Source organism: Leptosomus discolor, chromosome 12 (genome assembly GCF_034619465.1).
Source record: "Leptosomus discolor isolate bLepDis1 chromosome 12, bLepDis1.hap2, whole genome shotgun sequence".
In the NCBI taxonomy this organism is placed as follows: domain Eukaryota; kingdom Metazoa; phylum Chordata; class Aves; order Leptosomiformes; family Leptosomidae; genus Leptosomus; species Leptosomus discolor.
The window spans coordinates 7518879-7539898 of NC_141402.1; the positions used below are offsets into that span (position 1 = coordinate 7518879).

The following is a 21020-nucleotide window of genomic DNA, read 5'->3' on the forward strand; positions in this document are numbered from 1 at the left end:
ATATTGATGAGAAAAATTCTGACACCTGAAAAATCAGTATGCAATAAATATGCATCATACATACCATGCTCTAGTCTTTCGTAGTCTGAATCCAGAAGAAATGTCTTAAATCTATTTGATATGTGATGAAAAGCCAGAAACTTCAGATAATACTGATTGAACTCAAACTCTGTTGGGTATTGGTTATGAATCTAATAAAAAAAAAAAGGAAAAAAGAGGACATTGAGGTAAATACAAATAGATATGAAAGAAATAATAATGTGAAATATGACAGCAAAATAATTCCCCTGTGAAACTTTAATTGGAAGGTTTTACAGTGGAATTCTTGATATTGCTCAGAATCCAACGTAGCAGACGTGGAGAGGTAATGCTGCAAATGATGTTCCATCTATGATTACTGAAAGAGCTAATATCTGAAGTTCTTGATAGTCTACAAATATTTCTTCCTTTTCAAAATATGCACTAACAAACTACAGGGGGTTGGTCTCTTCTCCTGAGTAATAAGCAATAGAACAAGGGGAAATGGCTTTAAGCTGCACCAGGGGAGGTTTGGGCTGGATATGAGGAAGAATTTATTTACTCAAAGGGTTGTCAGGCATTGGAACATGCTGCCCAGGGAGGTGGTGGAGTCACCATACCTGGAGGGGTTTAAGAGACAGGTAGATGTTGTACTTAGGGACATGGTTTAGTGGTTTTGGTAGAGCTAGGACAAAGGTTGGACTTGATGATCTTGAAGGTCTCTTCCAACCCAAACTGTTCTATGCTTCTATGATTCTACAGTACGAACTCCCCCACCAACATACTGAGGAGGTGTCTTGCTATTATTCCTTTGAAATAGTATAAAATATGTAATATCTTAAATTGTTATCCTCAGTTAAGCTTGAGATCTGACTAATTCAGTGAATGTTTCCAACAGGAGTCAGGAGCAGATGTTTAAGACTACAATACAAGTATCAGAGTACAGCCCTGTGGGATAGTTGGCTCTGCACAACTGCATCCTCTTGAACATTGTCAAAAAGAGCCTGGTGTAAGATTTTAAACATGAAGTTTAATATTAATGGCAAAATTTTTAGCATTAATTATTGATGATATTTATATTTGATATCCATATAAAATTCAAGATTCTAAAAATCTTGATCAGATATTGCTCACAAAAATTTCATGTGTTAATTTCAAATTTAAAATTTACTCTTCAAAGAGTAAACGAATTGTGATCTTTATTTTCATAATTAAGCATGGTAATTAACTGAAAATTCCCAATTACAATGGAAATAAGTGCAGTTTGGAATTAAAAAAGAAATTGCTCATTGAACTTCACATTTGAAATATATCCCACTGTGCTTTGCCTAGATTCCTATTAAACTTGTAAAATTCCTCTGTCTCTGCAATCTTCCTGTGTCTTGTCTTCTGCATTCCCACCTCTCTTATTTTCCCATTCCATCTTTTCTCACTAATCTCTACTTACCAGTTCCTCAAGAAAGAAAAGGGTTTTTTAAAGTACTTATGGAAACTAGTATTAGACTACTTGAAGCTCCATATGTTTAGATTTTCACATTGCCAGCTGAAAAAAACCCCCAACCAGCTAAATAACGAAAAAAATATGCATTTAGCAAGGAAAGGTTTTCTACCAAACATACAACAGTGACAGGGAAATCCCTTGAAAGGACCTATAAACACATCCACAGCATTTCAGTCAGAGAATCTGCTGTCATCATATCTCAATATTAGCTTGCGGCTACGCATTTAAAATGCTAAGATACTTTAAGATATCTCAGTTCAATATACCCACACTTACTTTATTCCCACTTCTCCCCTAATACAAATGACTGCATTCCTGCACTGTTTTGTAAGAATAAAGCTAAGTAAAACTTTTTCTATAATAAATTCAAGACATCAGCTTTATAGATAACTTCTTAGTTCTCTTTATTAAAAAAAAATATTTTTTCTGTCATTTTAGATTAAAATGTAATCCCAGTACAGTAACGCTGTTCAAAAATTACTTTGGAGCTGAAATCCAAAAAGGTCTGCATATGTGTGTGCATTTAGACACATATACATACATACACATTAGTACATTAGTACACATTTTCTCCTTCTTAGGAGAAGTGTTCTTTAACATACTATAAGAAAGGAAGGCTACATGCTGCTACTTGACATGACTTATACAGGGTCCTCATTTTTACTTATGGCCGAATAATTATTTTAATACATTTGAAGAGTTACAAGAATAAGCTTCTACTAAAATCCTGCCATGAATATAGGTGTTGTGAGTGATCCCATTTCTGAGATTTCTGGAACTACAAGTAACTAGAAGTTATAATAATTTACTTTTTAAGTAAGAAAACATTTCTTTGATAAAGATGAATAATGTAGTTATTGTTATAGTCTGTTTTAATGGCTGTGGCTGACTTCAGTACGCTTGGAGTTGGGAAAGATGCCACAGCTATGTGTAGTGACTACTGTTATTGATGGTTTGTTTAGCTGCAGTTCAGTTTGCAAAATTTAAAACATGACTGAGCTATAAGGGAAAAAAGCTCCAACATCAGAAGTGATAAATTAGAAAGTTAACATAGGAGAAAAAAATTGTATTTATTTAAGCAATTAAAAATAAACATAAAAGAGATAATTTTATTACTGTAGGCAATGTAACGACTTAGGTCGAGGTTAAATATAGCTGGTTTCTCTCTGATAACTTTTTGGTGACGTTTCACATAATTCAAGGGATATACTCAAAATTTACATGTAAGTTAGAAGTAATGTTCTATAATTCACAATTTCAACAAACACCACCTAGAAAGAGAAGTGTACAGGGACAAGGTATCTTTGAAAATTACAATTGTATCATCTTTTAAAATGCTCAATCTCCATAACTTATGAACATTTAAAACCTAAGTAAACCAGTAGGTGTTTCTAATATTATTAGAGAAATTCAGTATTTTAAGACTTCTTTTTCAAATCACCATGTTCCTGATTAAAGTAAATATCTCCTAAATGTATTTCATAATCTTACACTATATCAGCCTTCTTTAGTTTTTCAATACATTTTGGTTTTGTAATCCCATTATATATCAATATTTACTTAGTTTAATAAGAAATATAGTACTCAAAAGTATCCTGTGCTAGTAATCCTGCAAACACTGGAATAACTGAATACATCTACCATGGGAGTAGCACACTCACCTTCTCTTACACAGGGTGCTGTAATAGAGCTCCTTATTGAGCCTAAAAGTCAGTGCTAGAAAATAATTCTGTTTTAATTATATTTAATCAATTAGCAAATAGATACAGAAGAAAAATGAGAAAAGCTTCCAGCATGGACACCACTTTCATAAACTCAGTCATCTTAGAAGCAGAGAGAGTATCTGCCAGATGCTGCTATTGTGAAAGAATGACTTTGCATTAATAATTCAGCTGACACCTGGAGATATTGGCATAAACAATGACTTTTTACAAGATGATGCAGTTCTAATTTAGGAATCACTGCTTCATTTGTTTTCTTTGTATCTTTAGTTTAATCCATGACATTTAATGCACATACTGGCTCTATGATGACCTTCTTGCTGCACCTAGTATGTTAACATATATTAACTATAATGATTAAAAATATTTTGGAAGGACCAAATGTTTATTTCCAGTGAACGGGCAATTTTTAAAAACAGATCATAATATATATCACACGTCAGGGTCAAGTTGCAATCTAATTGGATTCTGTAGTTGCCAAACAACATGCACAGAAACCACTGAAACTTAACAGAAATGTTCAAGTACAAATTAAGTACTTAGTAAATTTAAATTAAGTAAATTTATTTTTCACAGTAAATTCCTATGAAACTTCAACAATTAATTTGACTCCAAAAGTAATTTCCCTAGAGTTCACAACCATACTGTTACAATTTGGTACGTCAATAGTATGATCCCATGAGCTAGAAGACTAATATTCCTAAGTCAATTTGTAGAAAACTTACTCAGAGTTACATTCTGAACAGGACTGCAAATACTTTAAAGATTTATTTTTTTTTCTAATAACAAAAAAGTCTGTATTATCTATATTATACTGATTATGCAGTAAAGCTGTGTTCCCATGCCCCTTCTTGGCTGATGATAACAGTGGCTGAAAAGATTATAACCCCTAGACAGCTCGTATCTTTCCTCATGAGAAGTTACTGCCTCCTTCAGATTGACCTGCTGATCGGCTTCTAAACCTACACCCATCAAAATAAGACGATTTTTTCTACCCAATTTTTTCTACCACTTTGATTGGAAAAGGCAGGCAGGTTCACATGAACCCCTTAGCTAACAGACTGGAAGGGCAGTATCTCCAGCAGAGAAGCAATGAATAGCCCTAGATGGCCTGCAGGAGGTAATCTTTCTGCTGATATAGCTGTAGCTAGGGCATGTGGATGCAGCTTAAGACCAAAAACCAGAAAATACAGATCTTTCTGCAAAATTTATCTGTGACTTGTATGCCTCTTAAAGACAGAGAAGAGTTAGATACCTAGTGACATGCATCAAAGCTGCTCTGAGATGAATTACAAAGGGAACATTCTTCTATTTCCTTTCATTCACATGTATAGTAGGAATATTTTAGGCACCTTGGAGCTTGAGGCAAAATCATACCTGACAGCTGTTAACAGCAGGGATTTATCCCACTTTACATTTCATCCTAACTTTTAAAGCCAGGATGATCATAATCCATTATTTCATGCTCTGAGAACTGCAGATTGTGTTAAACATAACTTAAAGAAAACCCAGGAATTTTGCCATGAAGAAAACATCATACATTCTGTTTTACGACAATAAACCAATATTCTTGAATTTACTTTTTATCTTCCTTCTGAATAAACTATTTGTTTCCAAAGTTTGTGTGTTCTCTGGACTCAAGAAAAAAAAATACGGTAGAGCTATGCGTGGATAATTTCCTTGCTTTTGTTTATGTCAACTTTCTAAGATATATTACAGTAAAACTGGAGCAAAGTGTTTCCAGGGTCAGAAACAGGATGTAGGCTATGTCTACATTAGCAAGTAATTCAAAGCAAAAGGAGTAGAGAAACAGACTGAAGCAGCTGGTTCTGAGGTCCCTGCACCTATACTACACATTTGTTGTCTTACTTTGGGCTAGATTTAGTCCAGTTGAGTTGATGACCCCATTGTATGATGACCCCCATGGTTTTAAGCTAAATGATGATTTACCGGTTCAAATTCTTTTAAGAGCTGGTGAGCATTTAGCATATACCTGAAGCAGAACTTTTGGGTTAAATTCTTCCAAGAAAAATCTAGTACACATGCACCAAAACAGCATCAACAAATAGTAAGGGGAGATGCTGGAGGGATTCACTTCAACACTACACTACTGCTTGAAATCAAATGTAGGTTTACTCCATTCTACTAACAGACAGTGTTATTCAGTCAGCTTATTAAATCTCGGAGAAGACATCTGACAGCAGAGAGAAAATCGCACAAATGATTTACACACAGAACTGAACAAATCAGCAAGCAGATGGGTTTCAGTATTGGAAGACACGGCTATTCTGTCCTGTTGCAGCCATTGCAACCAAGAATTTGTTTTTTCTGCTTCAGAAAATGAACAATAACCTTAAGCTATTGTAAGGAATAGTTAGTGTGACAATTGGGCAGATTAACTTGCTTGAATGAAAAATGCAGCACTGATTCTCTTTAGAGAAACCTTCCCATTTCAAATAAAAACTAATCCGAAGACCACAGCCGTTGGGAAAGAGATTGATGAAACAGGTGACAAATACTTGTAATGTTTTCTAATGAGGAATGCTGTAGGAATTGAACCAAATTCCAAGTATATGATTTATTAACTTGCAAGACAGCAATAATGATGGCTGTTGGTGTTCAACATAGGGATACAAACAAATTTTTTATTTTCTTCAACATGTTCAGAACACCTGAAATGAGAGTAATATTCTTAACCTAACTACTTCCTACATGGCATAACTGTTGGTGTTCATCTTCTTCTGAACATGCAGTATATATAAAAATAAGAACATTTCAGGACCCCCTGGTTTATAGCTTATTGTTTCCAGAACTGATGGAGTACAAGGTCTCTTCAAAGCTCATCATCAAACAACAAGGAATTAAAACCTGTCTAGTCAATGTACTAACAATCAATTTATTCTTCTGAGTAAAGGTACTCCAGACTCCCAAAAGCCAGTCTTAAGCTTCAAAAACTTCTATTTGAAATCTCTGCATAAATGACCTTAAAAGACCCGTAATGCCAATCATCCCTTGTAGTCTTTGTGTGAATGGGTCAGTCTCCTCTATGCAATCATTCCAGCTCTTCTTGAGGTGAAATCCATTCACTTTAATAAAACCTAGAGAAGGAGGTTACTAGTCTTCCTCAAACCATTATCTTTAACATCTAAAATAGTATCATCTATGCACTTATTTATGAATTCTTCTTGTAAATTAAATTTAGACAGAGATTGACTTACCTGATGCACACAGTCCAAGAACTGTAAGAAAACAGGAGCAAATCCACTACCCTGACAATTGAGAGTCAGATTACTACGCTGACTGAACTTATGACCAAAAGAGAGCCATTCTTTTTCCACCAGCATTCGGAAGCCTTCAAGTGTCCTATAAAAGGGATCACTGAGTAACTGCACCAGAGATACTACCTAGATCACAAGACAGGATATATTGTGTCAAGAGTGATAGAAGTCAGGAGAACAATTTAGTCAATGAATATAAATATTCCATAAACTCTCTAGAGTGCAAGGAAACAAAAGCCTTCATACAAACTCAATTACAAATAACTTACTACATATATTAAGCATTTTAACCAAATAATACCTCACATGAAAAAGCTTCAATTAAATTGAGACATTATGATATCTGTAAAAGTCAAACCTGAACAACTATAGCCTTTAGAAGTCATTATAATGCTTACCACATTAAAATCACATTTGAAATAAAACCACTTTTATTAATAAAGTAAGGATAATAAACATTTTTAAAACAGTATGGGCTACCTCAGCAAAGAAAGTGTAAAAGAATTGGTCCTTAGGGTGACTTTCGTTTCTGCAGTGTTGCCATGCTATCGTGCTCAGCAGCCAACTTCGGCCTGCTTTTGCAGACAGCCTCAAGGAAACTTTAAAACGCAGACTTCTTCCACTTCCAGCTATGTACATCCCCTTCTCTCGTCTTCATTGTTTGACAATGATTCCAGTAATTATGTTAACATTCTTTGGCGGGTTTGTTTAGCTGGTACCAGGATGCTGGCTGCACATGAAGTTTTTATTTACTAGAATTATAGATACCTGTGTTTATCTTCTGAATTATGAAGCAACTACATGGACCCAATGCATCCATTAAATGAGGCAGGGGGTCTTCATTTATTCATTTATAGTTTGTATCAGAAAATTATCTGTTGTGGTGATCTGTCCTCGCAGCAAGTGTTACAGTCACTTTGGCACAAATATAGTTTTCTCCCTGTGTGTGGTCTCCTAACTTCATTTATGGAAAATCAATGGGAAGAGAAAGAATTCCTCTCCTTTCCTTCTGTGTTTAAACTGTACTATGTTTACAAAGATAAATGAACAGTTGTGGCAACTTTCAGCTTTCATTCTTACATAGAGTCAGGTGCAGGAATGCATATTTTATATCTAAGCCTCAGAACTGTAAGTCCATCAGGACCTCTGGAACAAATCCATTTTAAGAACTCTTTCATGGTGTAAACTGCAAATGAATGCAAGGATTCATGCATTATAGTTTCTTTTCTGCTGCCATGACACAAATTTATTAATGTTAGACCAAATTATCAGTCACTTGTGTAAAAAGGTATTGCATGGTGTTTTTCTTAACAGTTAGCTATTTCAAGGTTTTAATAGCAGCTTACTTGTGCAGTAATATCCCAGCCATCTTCCAAACAAACCATAACGGAAGAACCATTTTCCAGGAGCTCAGAGATGATCACACTCAATTGCATTATCCTGTGAAGCTATAAAGTATTATGAATCAGTAACACACTCAAGTATAAGATAAATTTCTAGATATTATCAGTAAATAGAATATTTTAATATTTAATATTAAAACATGTATTCTGAAATCTACAAATAGCACAGAGAAATGCATTGATACAACAGATTAGAAAGCTATAAAGTGTAACAGTATCAGGGCTTTCATCTGAACTACAACAAAACTAAGCAAAGATTTGAAGATAGGAACTTAAAATATTAAACCCAATGAGTACTGTAATAAAACAGCTGTCATAAAAAGGAGGATGGGAACAACACAGTTGACAGATTTATTGTAGAGAAATTCCATTCTGGGCTTAACAGTAAAATCATTTCCTGTGAAATGTTAAGGTTCCATAAAGTCACTAAGTATTTTGATGGAAGAACTCATGTAAGCTATTTACAAGATACTATTTCTAATACTCAATCCCACTGAAGTTGGAAATTAGTGAATAATAACAACAACACCCAAACAAACCTATAAACAAACACAGAAAAATCTGGAAATAGTTTAGATAGCTTAGTGTTTCTTATACTTGGGCAGACTGGCTAAAACATATGGAAAGAGGACACATTAATTATTTGCACTCTAATATTCATTACGCAGAGATACTAAAATTCATTGAGCAGGTGGGTTAATTACTTTCTCTGGAAAGGGTTACTGACTTGAGATTGATTCAAACATGATAGGCATAAGCAGGTTAAAAAATTTACGTGAATTTGAGCAATTTTATCTTACTATGAGACTTCACACGGTTATTACTAAAACGAAAAATCTATATGATGTTTCTACCTTTTTTGACACACTATGACAGCATTCTTGGTAAACAACACAATCGACAATATGTAAGCAATTCCGTGTTTTACAGTGGTATAAAACTGCTCTTCGCAGAGCACTGAATACAATTCAAGCAATAGCAGCAGTAGGAAAGACGAAAAAGTATTTGAAATCAAATAAACAAAAGAAGGCAAGAGACATCAAAGATCATTTATGCAAGGAAAAAATAAGTTCAGAAAGTACAGAAGGCACAGGAAAGTGACTTAGGGAGAAAAAAATTAAATTGGACAAAATGAGGGAAAAAAGATCAACCAAACAGTTAAACCCTAGAAAATTCACCCTTGTTTAGGGCAGCCTGATTTTTCTCCTCTTAAAAAAACCCCAATGCTATGAATATCACCATGGAAATCGTGATAGAAAACACTTAACTCCTCTGGACATTCATATAGCCATTACTCAGAAAAAAAAAGAAACTAATTTTCCTGCAGTTTTTAATAGGGAAAGATTGAAAAGTCCACCACTTATAAAACCCAAGCAGTTTGTTTATTGCTCTATACTTTCTTAGGCAGTGGAACAGAAAGGCTCTTTTTTGACATCCTTAGTGAATAAAATGATATGCAATCTGGTTACGCAGATTCAATATAAAGAAACACAAATACTATTTTCATTATTCATATTCAGAAGATAGGGCAGCACTTCAAATTTCTTCTTATGTATTCACATCCTTATAAAGAAATATTTAGCGTATGCAGTGCTAAAATACATACTGTGTAACTTCTATTGCCCAGGAGAGGAAAGCTTAATACAATAAAATCACACTTCCAAGATGTTCTTTCTATGTTCTTTCACAGGAATAGCAGAAAATGTGTCAAATCAGTCATAAATTAACTTTATCACATAACTCACATATGACACGGTTTAAATGACAGAAACATGGGTTAAGTGTCACACAGCTAGTGTGTGACATTATGATATAGTCCTGAGCGAAGAGTAATACACTATTATTCTTCCTCTCAAATATGCCAAAAGAGAGTAACTCCAATGTTATAATCTCCCCTTAATCTCTGTTCTGCTATTTGGACATGTTTTTTTCAAAGTGACATTCAATTCATTTATCTACACTTATCAACTTGCTCAACTACTTTGTGATTGAAAATGTTCACATGATGAGGGAGTCAAGTCTTCATGCTCATGCTCTTCCCACTTTTCCCCTTCCTGAAGAACACGGTATCCAGACACAGCAATGACCAGCTCCTATGCTCTCTAAGGAGTGATCACACCTCAATGGAAGGAGTTAAACCACTCCTTGCACTGTAGCACATTTCAGCCAGGAGTACATTTTCTGCTGCATAATTACTGAAATGAATGTGTTACTCCTCCTTAGGAAATCCGTGTAAAAGCCTATTATGTTTTCTACAATAAGTTGCATTTGAAAAGCATATATTCAGCAGAGTATTTCAAACATACCATGCAACTGTTAAAAATATTCATATAATGGTTTTAGATTTACAAAGAACTCACTTTCCCACATCCTTTTTAATTTGAATCTTGCAAAGTTACTTCCAGTTTTGCCTTTGTTTGGTTAATCTTTACGTAAGGGAATATAGGACAGGAAAGTAAAGGCACAGATTCGGAGAGAACAGATTAACACACACACAAGCCCTTCTCCACTGTAAACACTCCCCCATATCCCACAACAGGTAACAGATGCTAGCATCTTTGTTAATACTTCTGCATATGGAAACTCAGCATGGGAATACATATGAACATCAGAATATTTGGTTTAAAATTAAAAGGCTCATTTATTGTTCTGTACTTTTTACTGATTTTTAAAATATATAAACTAAGAGAAAGCAGTTAAAACCAAGACCATAAAATTTGTATAGGCAGAAAAAATAGTCATCTCTACTTCTGAAGGTGTTCCATGTTATAAACCACAAATTATGTCATAAAAAATGCCTCCCCACACTTGGGAATGTTATGATTGAACAAAAATAATAATGCTTATGTAATGACAGAATTGATAGTATGCAAAATAATTATAATGAACAAAGAAGAACAGCTGGTTGGAACGCAATAGCTCTCTGTCAGAAAAGCCTGAAATTTACTTTATGTAAGCAGAACTGCATATAGAGTATTAGAAGTACCTGTGATATAAATTACCTGTGGGAACCACTCTGACTCCCCAAGTGCTTTAAGGAACGTTGCCTCAGAATCTGTAGGAATAGTGCTGGGAACACAAGCTCTCATCAGCTTTTTAAAGCTTGCCTTTGTCTGTCGGATGTCACTGAATTCAACAGGAACAAATTCACAATTCAAAGCAAAATCAAGTTTGAATCCCTGTATAAGAAGGACAACAGCAGATGTAATTTAAAAGGGAAGCATATTTTTCACTGACAGTCTTGTTAAATCTCAAAGTCTTGCCTGCTTTATTGCTAAATATTTCAATTTCTAATCAAAAATCTGTTTAGCTGAACACCTGCTCAGGATAATAAAAATCCTTTTAACACTTGCAAAACATACCATAATAAAGTACCCATCTACTACTTGTAACAGCAGAATGTACCACACAGCAAATTTTTTCAGTTTTCTTCAGAAATTGCTCTTTCATAGAATTAAACTTCGCCTGCAAATAATCTCCATTAAGCTGCTTCATAGGATGCCAAGCAAAAATGTAAGAAAGTGAAAGCCCAGATTTAGTCCTGTTTATATTTTTGCTTTTTTAGAATGCTAAGTTGTAATAAGGTATGACAAAAGCAATTGAGAAACGTAGCACAATTTCCTTAAAATGTTATACATTTGTTTTTATCATCAATTTATGTGACATGATATTTAGCAGAATAAAGCAGATCCTTATAAGAATCAACATCAGTAATGTGTGCTCTGCCAAGCCCTTTACAAAGCCAGCAAATTCCAAGTTAGCAGAATCTAATGAAAGCTAAGAACATACTTCAAAATAAAAAATAAACAAGATTCTTTTACATAAAAACAGAAGTTCAATTGATCTTGCAGACCAGATACAAATCTAGTAGCTAGAGAGAAGGTTCAAACCAATCAATCACTATGTAATTTTATTCTTACATTTGCTAATACAATACACTTGTCCTTAGAAATGCCCAGAGATGACTCATCTTCTGCAAAATCGTACTATTAAACAAACCTCCCAAAATAAGTGAAAACCCCATAAGCTCTAAACCAGCAACGAAATAAACCAGCACAATGTAAGGATCCCTGAAGTACTGATTTTTTTTTTAACAATTTCCAAATTATATCCATCCTACTGGACTTCAGACTATGTCATGTTGATTTTATCCAATGCTGCTTGTACTTGTAAATCCAATAGTCAGCTTTTTTCATATGTTGCATAATAATACACACCTGTACGGTAACATATGAAAAATGTTTTAATCTATACCAAGCACTAACATATTATGCCCACCTAGTTAGTGACTGCTGACAGATTAAACAACTTCCATTTTTTGCACAAGTCGTCTAAAGGGTCACTTCAAAGTAACACAACAAAGATGTTTCTACTACATATCTTTAGATGTAATGTACAACTAAACTCTTCACTTATCATTAAGAAAACAAACAGAAATGTGAATTAATTGTTAATACTGGATTATGGCAATTCAATTCTATGTCATTGTTTCTCTTGCATTACTCCTCCCGTATTCCTTTTCATCGAAGTGTCTCCTTTGCCAGAGCCTTCTGCGGGTTATGGTTATAAAATAAGATTTAACAAGATGAAAAATTACTATGAACAGACCTGTTTGAAAACTTTAGGAAGAATGTTCTCCAGAAAATCAAACGAAAATGCCAACTCAACAAACAAAAATTTTGCATTAAAATAAACAGCTTTCTTGCTGTTCAAAAGAACGGTTTGTTTTAATAACAATAAATGATGTTTACTTTCAAAATTTCTGTTTAGTCTTTTATATTATATTCTTAGGCTTTATTCTATTGAATCAGAATGCTTATTATAGACTTAACAGGATATTTCTGTAAATTATTGTTACGCTAATTATATTAGAATGCCATAGAATATCAAATGAAATTTAACTAATTAAAAATGACTATTTTTTGTACCAATGTGTAATGAAGAAAGCAAAAGGAAAATGAATTTGCAAACCAATTATAAAAGACAAAGTGAAAAGGGAGTAAGAACTAATACCTGTTATATAACCATCATTTAAAAATACAACTGAAAATACAAGTAAGATATAAAAGAACATTTGAAATTACAAAGAAAAGTCAAAATAGAAACAAAATTTGCAAAGAACTTTGATTCATCATTCTGATACGTCCTGATTCTTCCATCTGCTGATATAACAATTTCTGAAATAACTGAATACTGATGCGTTTTCCTACTACCAATAACTGCTTTTGGAAGTCACATATTTCAAAAAATAGATAATATTTTATGTGCTCACATTTTGAATAAGAAAGTAGAAAACTGCTTTTTCAATCTTTGAATGCAGAGATTTAAAAACAAATCTGCAAACATTTTCTGAAAAAAAGTAGAACTACCAAGAATTAATGTAGAGGATACCTGTTTCTTAAACAACTGCATCAAAAATTGTAAAATCTATCAAAAAAAAAAGTGTATGAAACTGTAGACATCATGGTCCTCTTCATTTAAACAAATCAGGATGGACAGACTTTTGGGTTGACCTTATTTACATCAATTTGGCTTCATGTCAGTTTAAGTGCTGCCCACAGTAACAAAGGTTTTCTTCTCTGACAATCGCTTTCCTGACTAACAACATTCCATTTGCTTCATCACATATTTCAACACATTAGGAAAAATAAAATTGTATTTTAAATTACCAAATAAGTCTGTTTAATGTTTCCCAAAACAGAAATCACTGAGATGACGACTCAGCTGAACATTAGATGAGTAGTCAGCAGTATCAGAGTACAGTAGTACGCATTTCAGTGGCTCTGAAAGCAAGAACTTACAGATACAGAACTCTAGCACTTCCCTTGGAACAGCTTCTGAAAGGGGCAGCAAGCTCCACTGCCACTACACTGGCCCCCCTCCATTTGCCTACAGTCTCATCAATCACCTTTATCCCAGCAGCTACTCCGAGCAGAGCCAAACTTTGCTGCCATTGTTCCCTGCAAAGCCAATGCAGAGAGACAGCTGAGACAGCAAGGACACAGTGACTTCTCAACATGAAGGCTTTGCTGGATGCTCTGTTGCCTAGCAATTCATTTCCTTCCTAGCCATGTCTTCTTTCCCAGTTTGAATGCTTTTACCTTGCACAAAAGCTATTCCATTCCTCTAGTCATCTGTTAGCCATCTTTGTATCTCTTAGCTCTACTACACATCAGCACTTGACCAAAAGTGACAAATAGGGCTCTACTCACAGAACTTTCATGACCTTGAGCCTGATATTCAACTGCTTTGTAAGATAATTTAATATATTTTAATTTCTGTTCTTTGTTGTATTATATAAGCATACAGCTTGATTTTCACCTCTCCAGCCCCCAACTGAGTTATGCATCATTAATTGTTATTCCGCATATAGTAATAACACTCATAAGAGTTTACACCTTTAGGAGAGTTATCCATCCGCCTTATCTAGAATATTATTTACTGTTTTGTAAAAACATTAGTAAAAAAACCCCAAAACATTTGTAAAAACATTAAACTCAAGACAAATAAAACTATGTTAACATTAAAAAAAAATTTGCCATTACCCGTAACTGAGATTTTTCTCCAAATATATAGAGGGCTGCTTGCCGTCTCAGAAGCTGACTTTGCAGAAAACTGCTGCTGCTGTAGGAAGCGGTGTTATCTTTCCCTGCAAGTCTTGCACCAACATCAATGAACGGAGTCTGAGTGTTGATAAATCGGTTGCTCGAACGAAGACTCGCCCATACACCTTCACAAAGATGAAAGATTTTTAAAAACCTTTTTGCGTGAGGCACTGGAGATGATAATTATTAAGGCACAAGCAAAAACATCATTTAGAAAGTAGAACGCTTAAACATGTAATTTGCATCCCTCATAGGACATAATTAACAGCACGAATTGGAAAGAAATATTTTGATAACAAAAACTGTCAAAAGCATCCTACTGCATTGTCATTTAACCTAAGATACTAATCAAACTCTGCACAGCACTTTCTGCGGTAGAGAAAATGGTTGCTATGATATCAGTAATACAAGGATAAAATGAATCGCAACTTCCAAGTAATTAACGTCCATTTAAGTGTATGGAAATGAAATTGCTAGTGTTGCTCTTTTCAGAAGTAGAGACAAAAATTTGATGTATTTCCTAGTCAAAGGCATATAATTTTGGAAGTCTAACTAGTAAAAATATTATATAATTACTTTCTTCAAAAGAGGAAATAGTATAACTTAGAACTTCCTGTTACTTAGAATTCTTGTATTCCTTTCGCCCTACACAAGGTAACAGTATCAACTGTATCATATTATAATGAAAATGTATATAAAGATGTTCAATTCACATATTATATTTCCGGATAAAGTACTCCATATTTATTCTTGAAAGGTCATGATAAAAATGCAGAATGTCATGAATTTATTTTTTAATCATCCATGAATAATGGACAACTAGAAATGAAAATGAATTTAAGGAAGTTTTTTTTTTTAACCATGTGTTTCATGACTATATTCTAGCAGATGTGACTATTGCACAGTTGTGTGAGTAGAGAGAAGGATGCGTAGAAGAACACAGTCTTACAGTTTTAATCTGGCAGTAAGATTGCCACTACTCTGGCAGCAGGGCATGGTACAGAAATCCCAAAGCTAGCAACAACAGGAGCTTGAAACAGCACAGTATGACGTGGAACCACAGACTTGCATCTGAAAGCAGCACAGCAATATTTGAATGGCATTGTACCAACCTAATAACCTCTGCCTCTCAACAGCATTTTTAGTTTGCATATCGTGCCTTGCTGATGCTGCTATATTGTCATTTCCTCCACTGACACGCTCTGATCTGATCGTGGTTAGATAAGTTTTGTGATTTCAACATAAGATAAAGTAGTGATAAATCAAGATTGCTAAGGCCTATTTAGCACTATCAGACGAAAATACAAGTAAATACTTTTCTGTTTCTTGTGCCTTAGTTAATAACAACGATTTTGTGAGACTGTTTTTGTGTGTCCAATGTGAGGTATGTGAAAGGTATTTGATTTTCAGAATATAAATAGCACTACTTGAAAATCAAATCCCTTGAAGTATACTAAATTTGGCATTCAAATGGCAGTGTGAAATTCTTTAACCCAATATGCAGTAAATCAGATTCTCAGAAGAGACTCTTGTCCATAAATCTGAACATGAAGCAAGATATCCAAAAGAGGCATTAGAAATTCCTCATAGCAGTAGAAATTTAGACGCTACAATACCAAAAAAACCCCTCCAACCCCTTCAGGAAAATCCAATAATATGCATAGTTAACATTTCTTGCATAGAAGAAAAAAGCTGCAGGTAACAGTAAAATTCCACTGAGATAGTTCAACCAGCAAAATAATGTTATTCTATTTTTCAGAAGCAGGATTATGTTTCTATTAAAGAATAATTCTGTACAGTAATTCTCAACAGACACTTGTCTGTACAGCGGCTTGTCTGCCTGTCCAGCTGCTAGTCTTAGATGTGAGCAAGTGAGTAAGAGTAACTGAGAATGGCTGGCTAGGAACTTATGGATTGGTAACATTTCGAAACAGTTTCAACTTCAAAGACAGCCCATTTTACAAAATACCTCATATTAAGGTACTATATTTCGTATAAACTTTTGTTCCACATCTCAACTACTACAGATGAAATAATAAAGACTTTAGCAAACAGAAATCACAGCAAGCATTTAATAAGAGGAATAATTTCTTGTTCATTTGGTATGAAAAATGCTAGCTCCAACACAGAAAACTGTCCCCAAAGAGGATATATACAAAAACCTCACAGTGCCACTTTCTAACATTTTACAAATGCAGGCCATCATTAGTGCCTGTAGCACATCAAAAGCAACGAAACTGATTACAAATACATGCAGATGAACATGTTTACCAGTGACAGATAACAGTGATTAAAAGACACTTTCTATTTCTACTCTAATTTTGCCTAGTACCTTATTTTTTTGTTAGCAGTATCTAGCTCTCATTATTTGGCATATCTAGCTCTCATTATTTGGCATATACCATTTTATTATGACTTTCTAATTTGGCAGAAGTAATTTTTTCCCCTGTTCACTAACATTAACAATAATTTTGGAAAGAAAGTTCATTGGCTAGGTAACAGTATTTCTTAGCTATTTTACTAAAGCAGTAGGCATACTAAATGCTCTTTTGCAGAATTAATTTCTGCTGTTTAAAATTTTCACATGGAAAATTTTCTACATATCACTCCACATTAGATCATAACATTATTAAAGAATAACATTGTGAAGTGTGTGACTAATCACTGTCACTGCATCATACATTCACTGGCCAAAACCCACCAAATCAAAACAAAACTGCAGCACTGAACTAATAAACCAAAATTTTGTTAATGCAGATCAAGGCTTTCTGTCAGTATCACTTTAGCATGTATTAAGATATTGTAGTAGTTATGAAGATGGAAGAAAGGAATGTGCTTTCAGGACACAGAATACAGTACCTTGATGGACTCTTCCCTTAGTTGCTGATTTGGAATTTGAATGAGTGAGACATTTATCTCTGTACCCAAGCACTGGTAGATAACAGTTAAGACAGAAGGAGGAGGAATGGAATGCACATTGCAGCGAGACACATTGCAGGAGAAAAGAAAAGGGTTACTTATTAATTTCCAAAGATCTAGTATATATTGAATTTCTTTATAGTACATGATTTATCAGACAGAGCGAATCTCGGTCATCACAAGACAAAACATCAATCAAGCCAGAAAACCAATATAAAAAGGGAAGGAAGTACCCATTTATCAAAAAGTAGTTTTCATTGTCATTGCAATAGTTTCAAACATGTAGCACAGCCATCATGTGTTTTTCCATAATTACAACACCAAAGGAAATGTAACAATTAAATCTTTCTGCTGAGTACTTTATTGAAAGCTTCTATCCAGCTGAAAGATAGCTTAATTAAAAATCCCAACCTTAGTGCTTTGTTTAAAAACTGTTTTAGTCTGACCTCAAATTCAAATCAGAGTGCAAGATGTTAGTTCTATACACCTACAAACACTTTTAAAGGACTGTGTAAAAGCATGTAATTTAGAAAACATGTAATATCCAGCACACAAAGAGATTTCCCCCCCCCTTGTAAAAGTCCTTATTTTCAGTGTGAACCTTATATGCTTATCAGAGGGTATATTTTTGGCTTGAAAGCCACATCAAAACGAGCAACTTCTTTTAATATAAACATTCTCAGTATGTTAATGACTCCTGCTTTTAAAATAAATATCTGAGCTGAGTCTCTATTTATTAATTATATTCTTCCATAGCAGTAAAACATACTGAGAAAACATTTTATTCTATTAAATCACACACAATGCCAGGTAAGAAGTGCTGTTCTGTAGAACCACACTATACTTTTAAAGTAATATAAGAAGAAAAGGTATGTATTCTGAGTGAACTCACAATTCTTATGAAAGATATCAACCATGGTACTGCAAAAAAAGGTCCAAGAATGAAAATACATTATGAAATATACGTATTTGGCCAAATATTTCAGATCAGAGATCGGGCTTTAGGCACACACTTTTGTTACAATCTTCTAGATAAAGTAAAAAACCCATACCTGACACAGACACAAATATTGAGGACAACTGATGAGTATTCAGAACAATGATGATTTTTAAAAATGAGAAATACTATTCAAGCACTGGCACATATATTTAACTTAAATTTTAAAAGGATGTGTATTAAAAAAACATTGGCTGGCACAAAAAAATGTCATTTTCAACTCGTGTATCATAGCTGTACCTGACTTTTCAGCCCTGGTATGTGTGAGAATGAAAACAAGGAAAGAAAGAGGGATCCAAAATCAAAACCGCAAAAATACTGCTACTGTATTTTGTATGGTGTAGTGCATAATTGATAGCTGCTTGCTATGCTAAAGTAACTAGTTAAACTCCATTGTCTCTTTTTTTTTTCTTTTTCTTTTTTTTTGCTTTTTGACTTATTCTTAGAAATATGAAGGAGAAAAAAATCACCATTTTTAGATTGCCTGCACGTCTGTTTTTTCAGTTGACCAAAGCGCTGTATTTTTGGTCCTGCATACAGTCTTCTGACACTACTTCACATGTGAAATATAACTAGCTATGAAAAAGTAGCAAAAAACCTAGCAAAAATAAAGCGCGTGAATCAATTTGAGAACAACAATTTTAGAGATCTTATATACTTCGTGTATTTTAGAGTTTCTCCTCAAAGAACTGTGACAGCTAATCTAAAAAACCTAGTGCTTACTTCTTGACAGGGAGATACTCCCTTTCCCAGTTCTTTCTTACCCTGTCAACTTCTCACCTTCACTAAGGCTCCCACCGTACTTGTCAAACATTCTTATGTTTCAGCAAAGTCCTCATGTATCCTGCTGAACCGTGAACAGGGTGCAGATACCAGGCTGTAATTACACCTTTCAGATATATAGAGCAGGTGTGGCATCAATCCAGCAAGACACACGATAACTTCTCTGCCCTCTTCCTGATTACAGCTGAAATTTAGCCAAGACTTCAGTGTCCAACAAAACAGCATATCTGTGATCTAATACTGCTTTGAGACTCCTTTTGTCTTCACTGAGCAGCAACAAACTCATCCCATCACACCTTCCACGAACTCTAATCCCAGAAACCAGCAACAGTTATTTCAGTAATCCCTTTATCTTCAAAGGACAACTTCCATAGAGCCAACCAGCAAGCTTTCCTTTACTTATCTGGAGCATGTTCACCGCCCCTCAGCACCACTTCGCTGTTGGCACTTTTGTCCCCATACAAGCGGATGGAATACAACCAAACGTCTGCTGTCAGCTACCCAGCATTTTCACTACTTCAGGACAAAGTCAGGCTGGGCACAGCCACAAATTTAACTAACAATTCCAGGCACTATTAACTCCTGTTCTCCTAGGTCCCTAGCCATGTTACTTGTCCAATACATCTCCATGTACTACAGTGACAACTGTAGTACAAACAAGTGAGCAGAGAACACGAATAGAACTTTTAGATATGAAATATGCATATATTATGATTAATGAAAATGCACAGAATTTTCCATTTTTTGGTGATAACCATTTAACTGCTCTTCCTCTCTTCCCTTCTGCTACAATTCTCACATAACTTCTCTATACAGCTCTGAGTATCTTTCTTTCTTCTTTCCTTTCTCCCTCCCTCCTGCTTGCTTCATTCCTACATTTCTCTAATCCCGTCCATTTCTTCCAGAAGTTTTTCTCTACAGAATTGTTTTATTCTTCCCTATATGAAGCTACAGTTTTCCCATCACACAATAATTTAAGTTGGAATGGACCTCAGCAGGCCAAAGTAGGTCTAACTAACTTTAAATGAGGTATCAAAAAGGAAGAAAAGCAACTTTCAGATTCTTAGAAATATTTGTAAGAGGAGCCTTCAGAGCTAAAAGGTAATAAATAAAATACAAACCACCCCCTTTTGGGAAATACAGTCTCATCCCTATCCTAACAAATATATATTTAAGAAATTTGATGCACTAATTAAGGCGTGTATTGCACATTAAAAACTCTTAACAATTTGATCAGACTAGAAGAGTGAAAATAGGTTGGAATCCACAGAATGAAAGTTTCTTGAATGAAATGACACTGATGAGCCCCTGTACCTAAGAATAACTATTTCCAAAGAACGTAACGTACCTCCCTACTTATTATGTCTAGCCACATAACTCCCTCCTTTACCTAGAGTAAAATTATCCAGATAGACTGTTTGTAACTTTATGAAGCATCACCTAATCTTCAGCCAAATGCCAGGATGATCTGTATTTGAAGATTCTAAAGTGCATTCAATCCTAATACGGAATATGCAATTTCAGGCCATACATTTTAGACAATTTAAAAATACAGATGAATCACAAATTGAAATGAAACGTCATTCTTAATTGAGTGCTTAATTTTCCACTAATTTCCAACACGAAACAAGCTTTATTTTGATGGTAAGTAAAGGATCTAAACAGAAATGAGATACTTAAATAATGTTACGGACTGAGGCTAATCTGTTTTTTCTATTTTGCTGTTTCACAGAGTAATGAATCAGTAAGCAGTGTAATTATTTTTATTTCACTAACATTTTGTTATCATTTATTA

At 34.4% G+C, this 21020-nt stretch overlaps 1 protein-coding gene across 1 annotated transcript in view; it reads right to left on the bottom strand.

Annotated features, from left to right (window-relative positions):
• Positions 1-21020, bottom strand: part of SBF2 (SET binding factor 2) — a 215650-nt gene that overhangs the window by 15644 nt on the left and 178986 nt on the right. The window contains exons 30-35 of the mRNA XM_086471998.1: positions 17386-17457; positions 14467-14651; positions 10924-11100; positions 7865-7966; positions 6459-6644; positions 65-191 (exon numbers count right to left, since the gene is read on the bottom strand). Of these exons, the coding sequence (XP_086328124.1) occupies positions 65-191; positions 6459-6644; positions 7865-7966; positions 10924-11100; positions 14467-14651; positions 17386-17457 (849 nt within the window). The remainder of the gene's footprint in view (positions 1-64; positions 192-6458; positions 6645-7864; positions 7967-10923; positions 11101-14466; positions 14652-17385; positions 17458-21020) is intronic.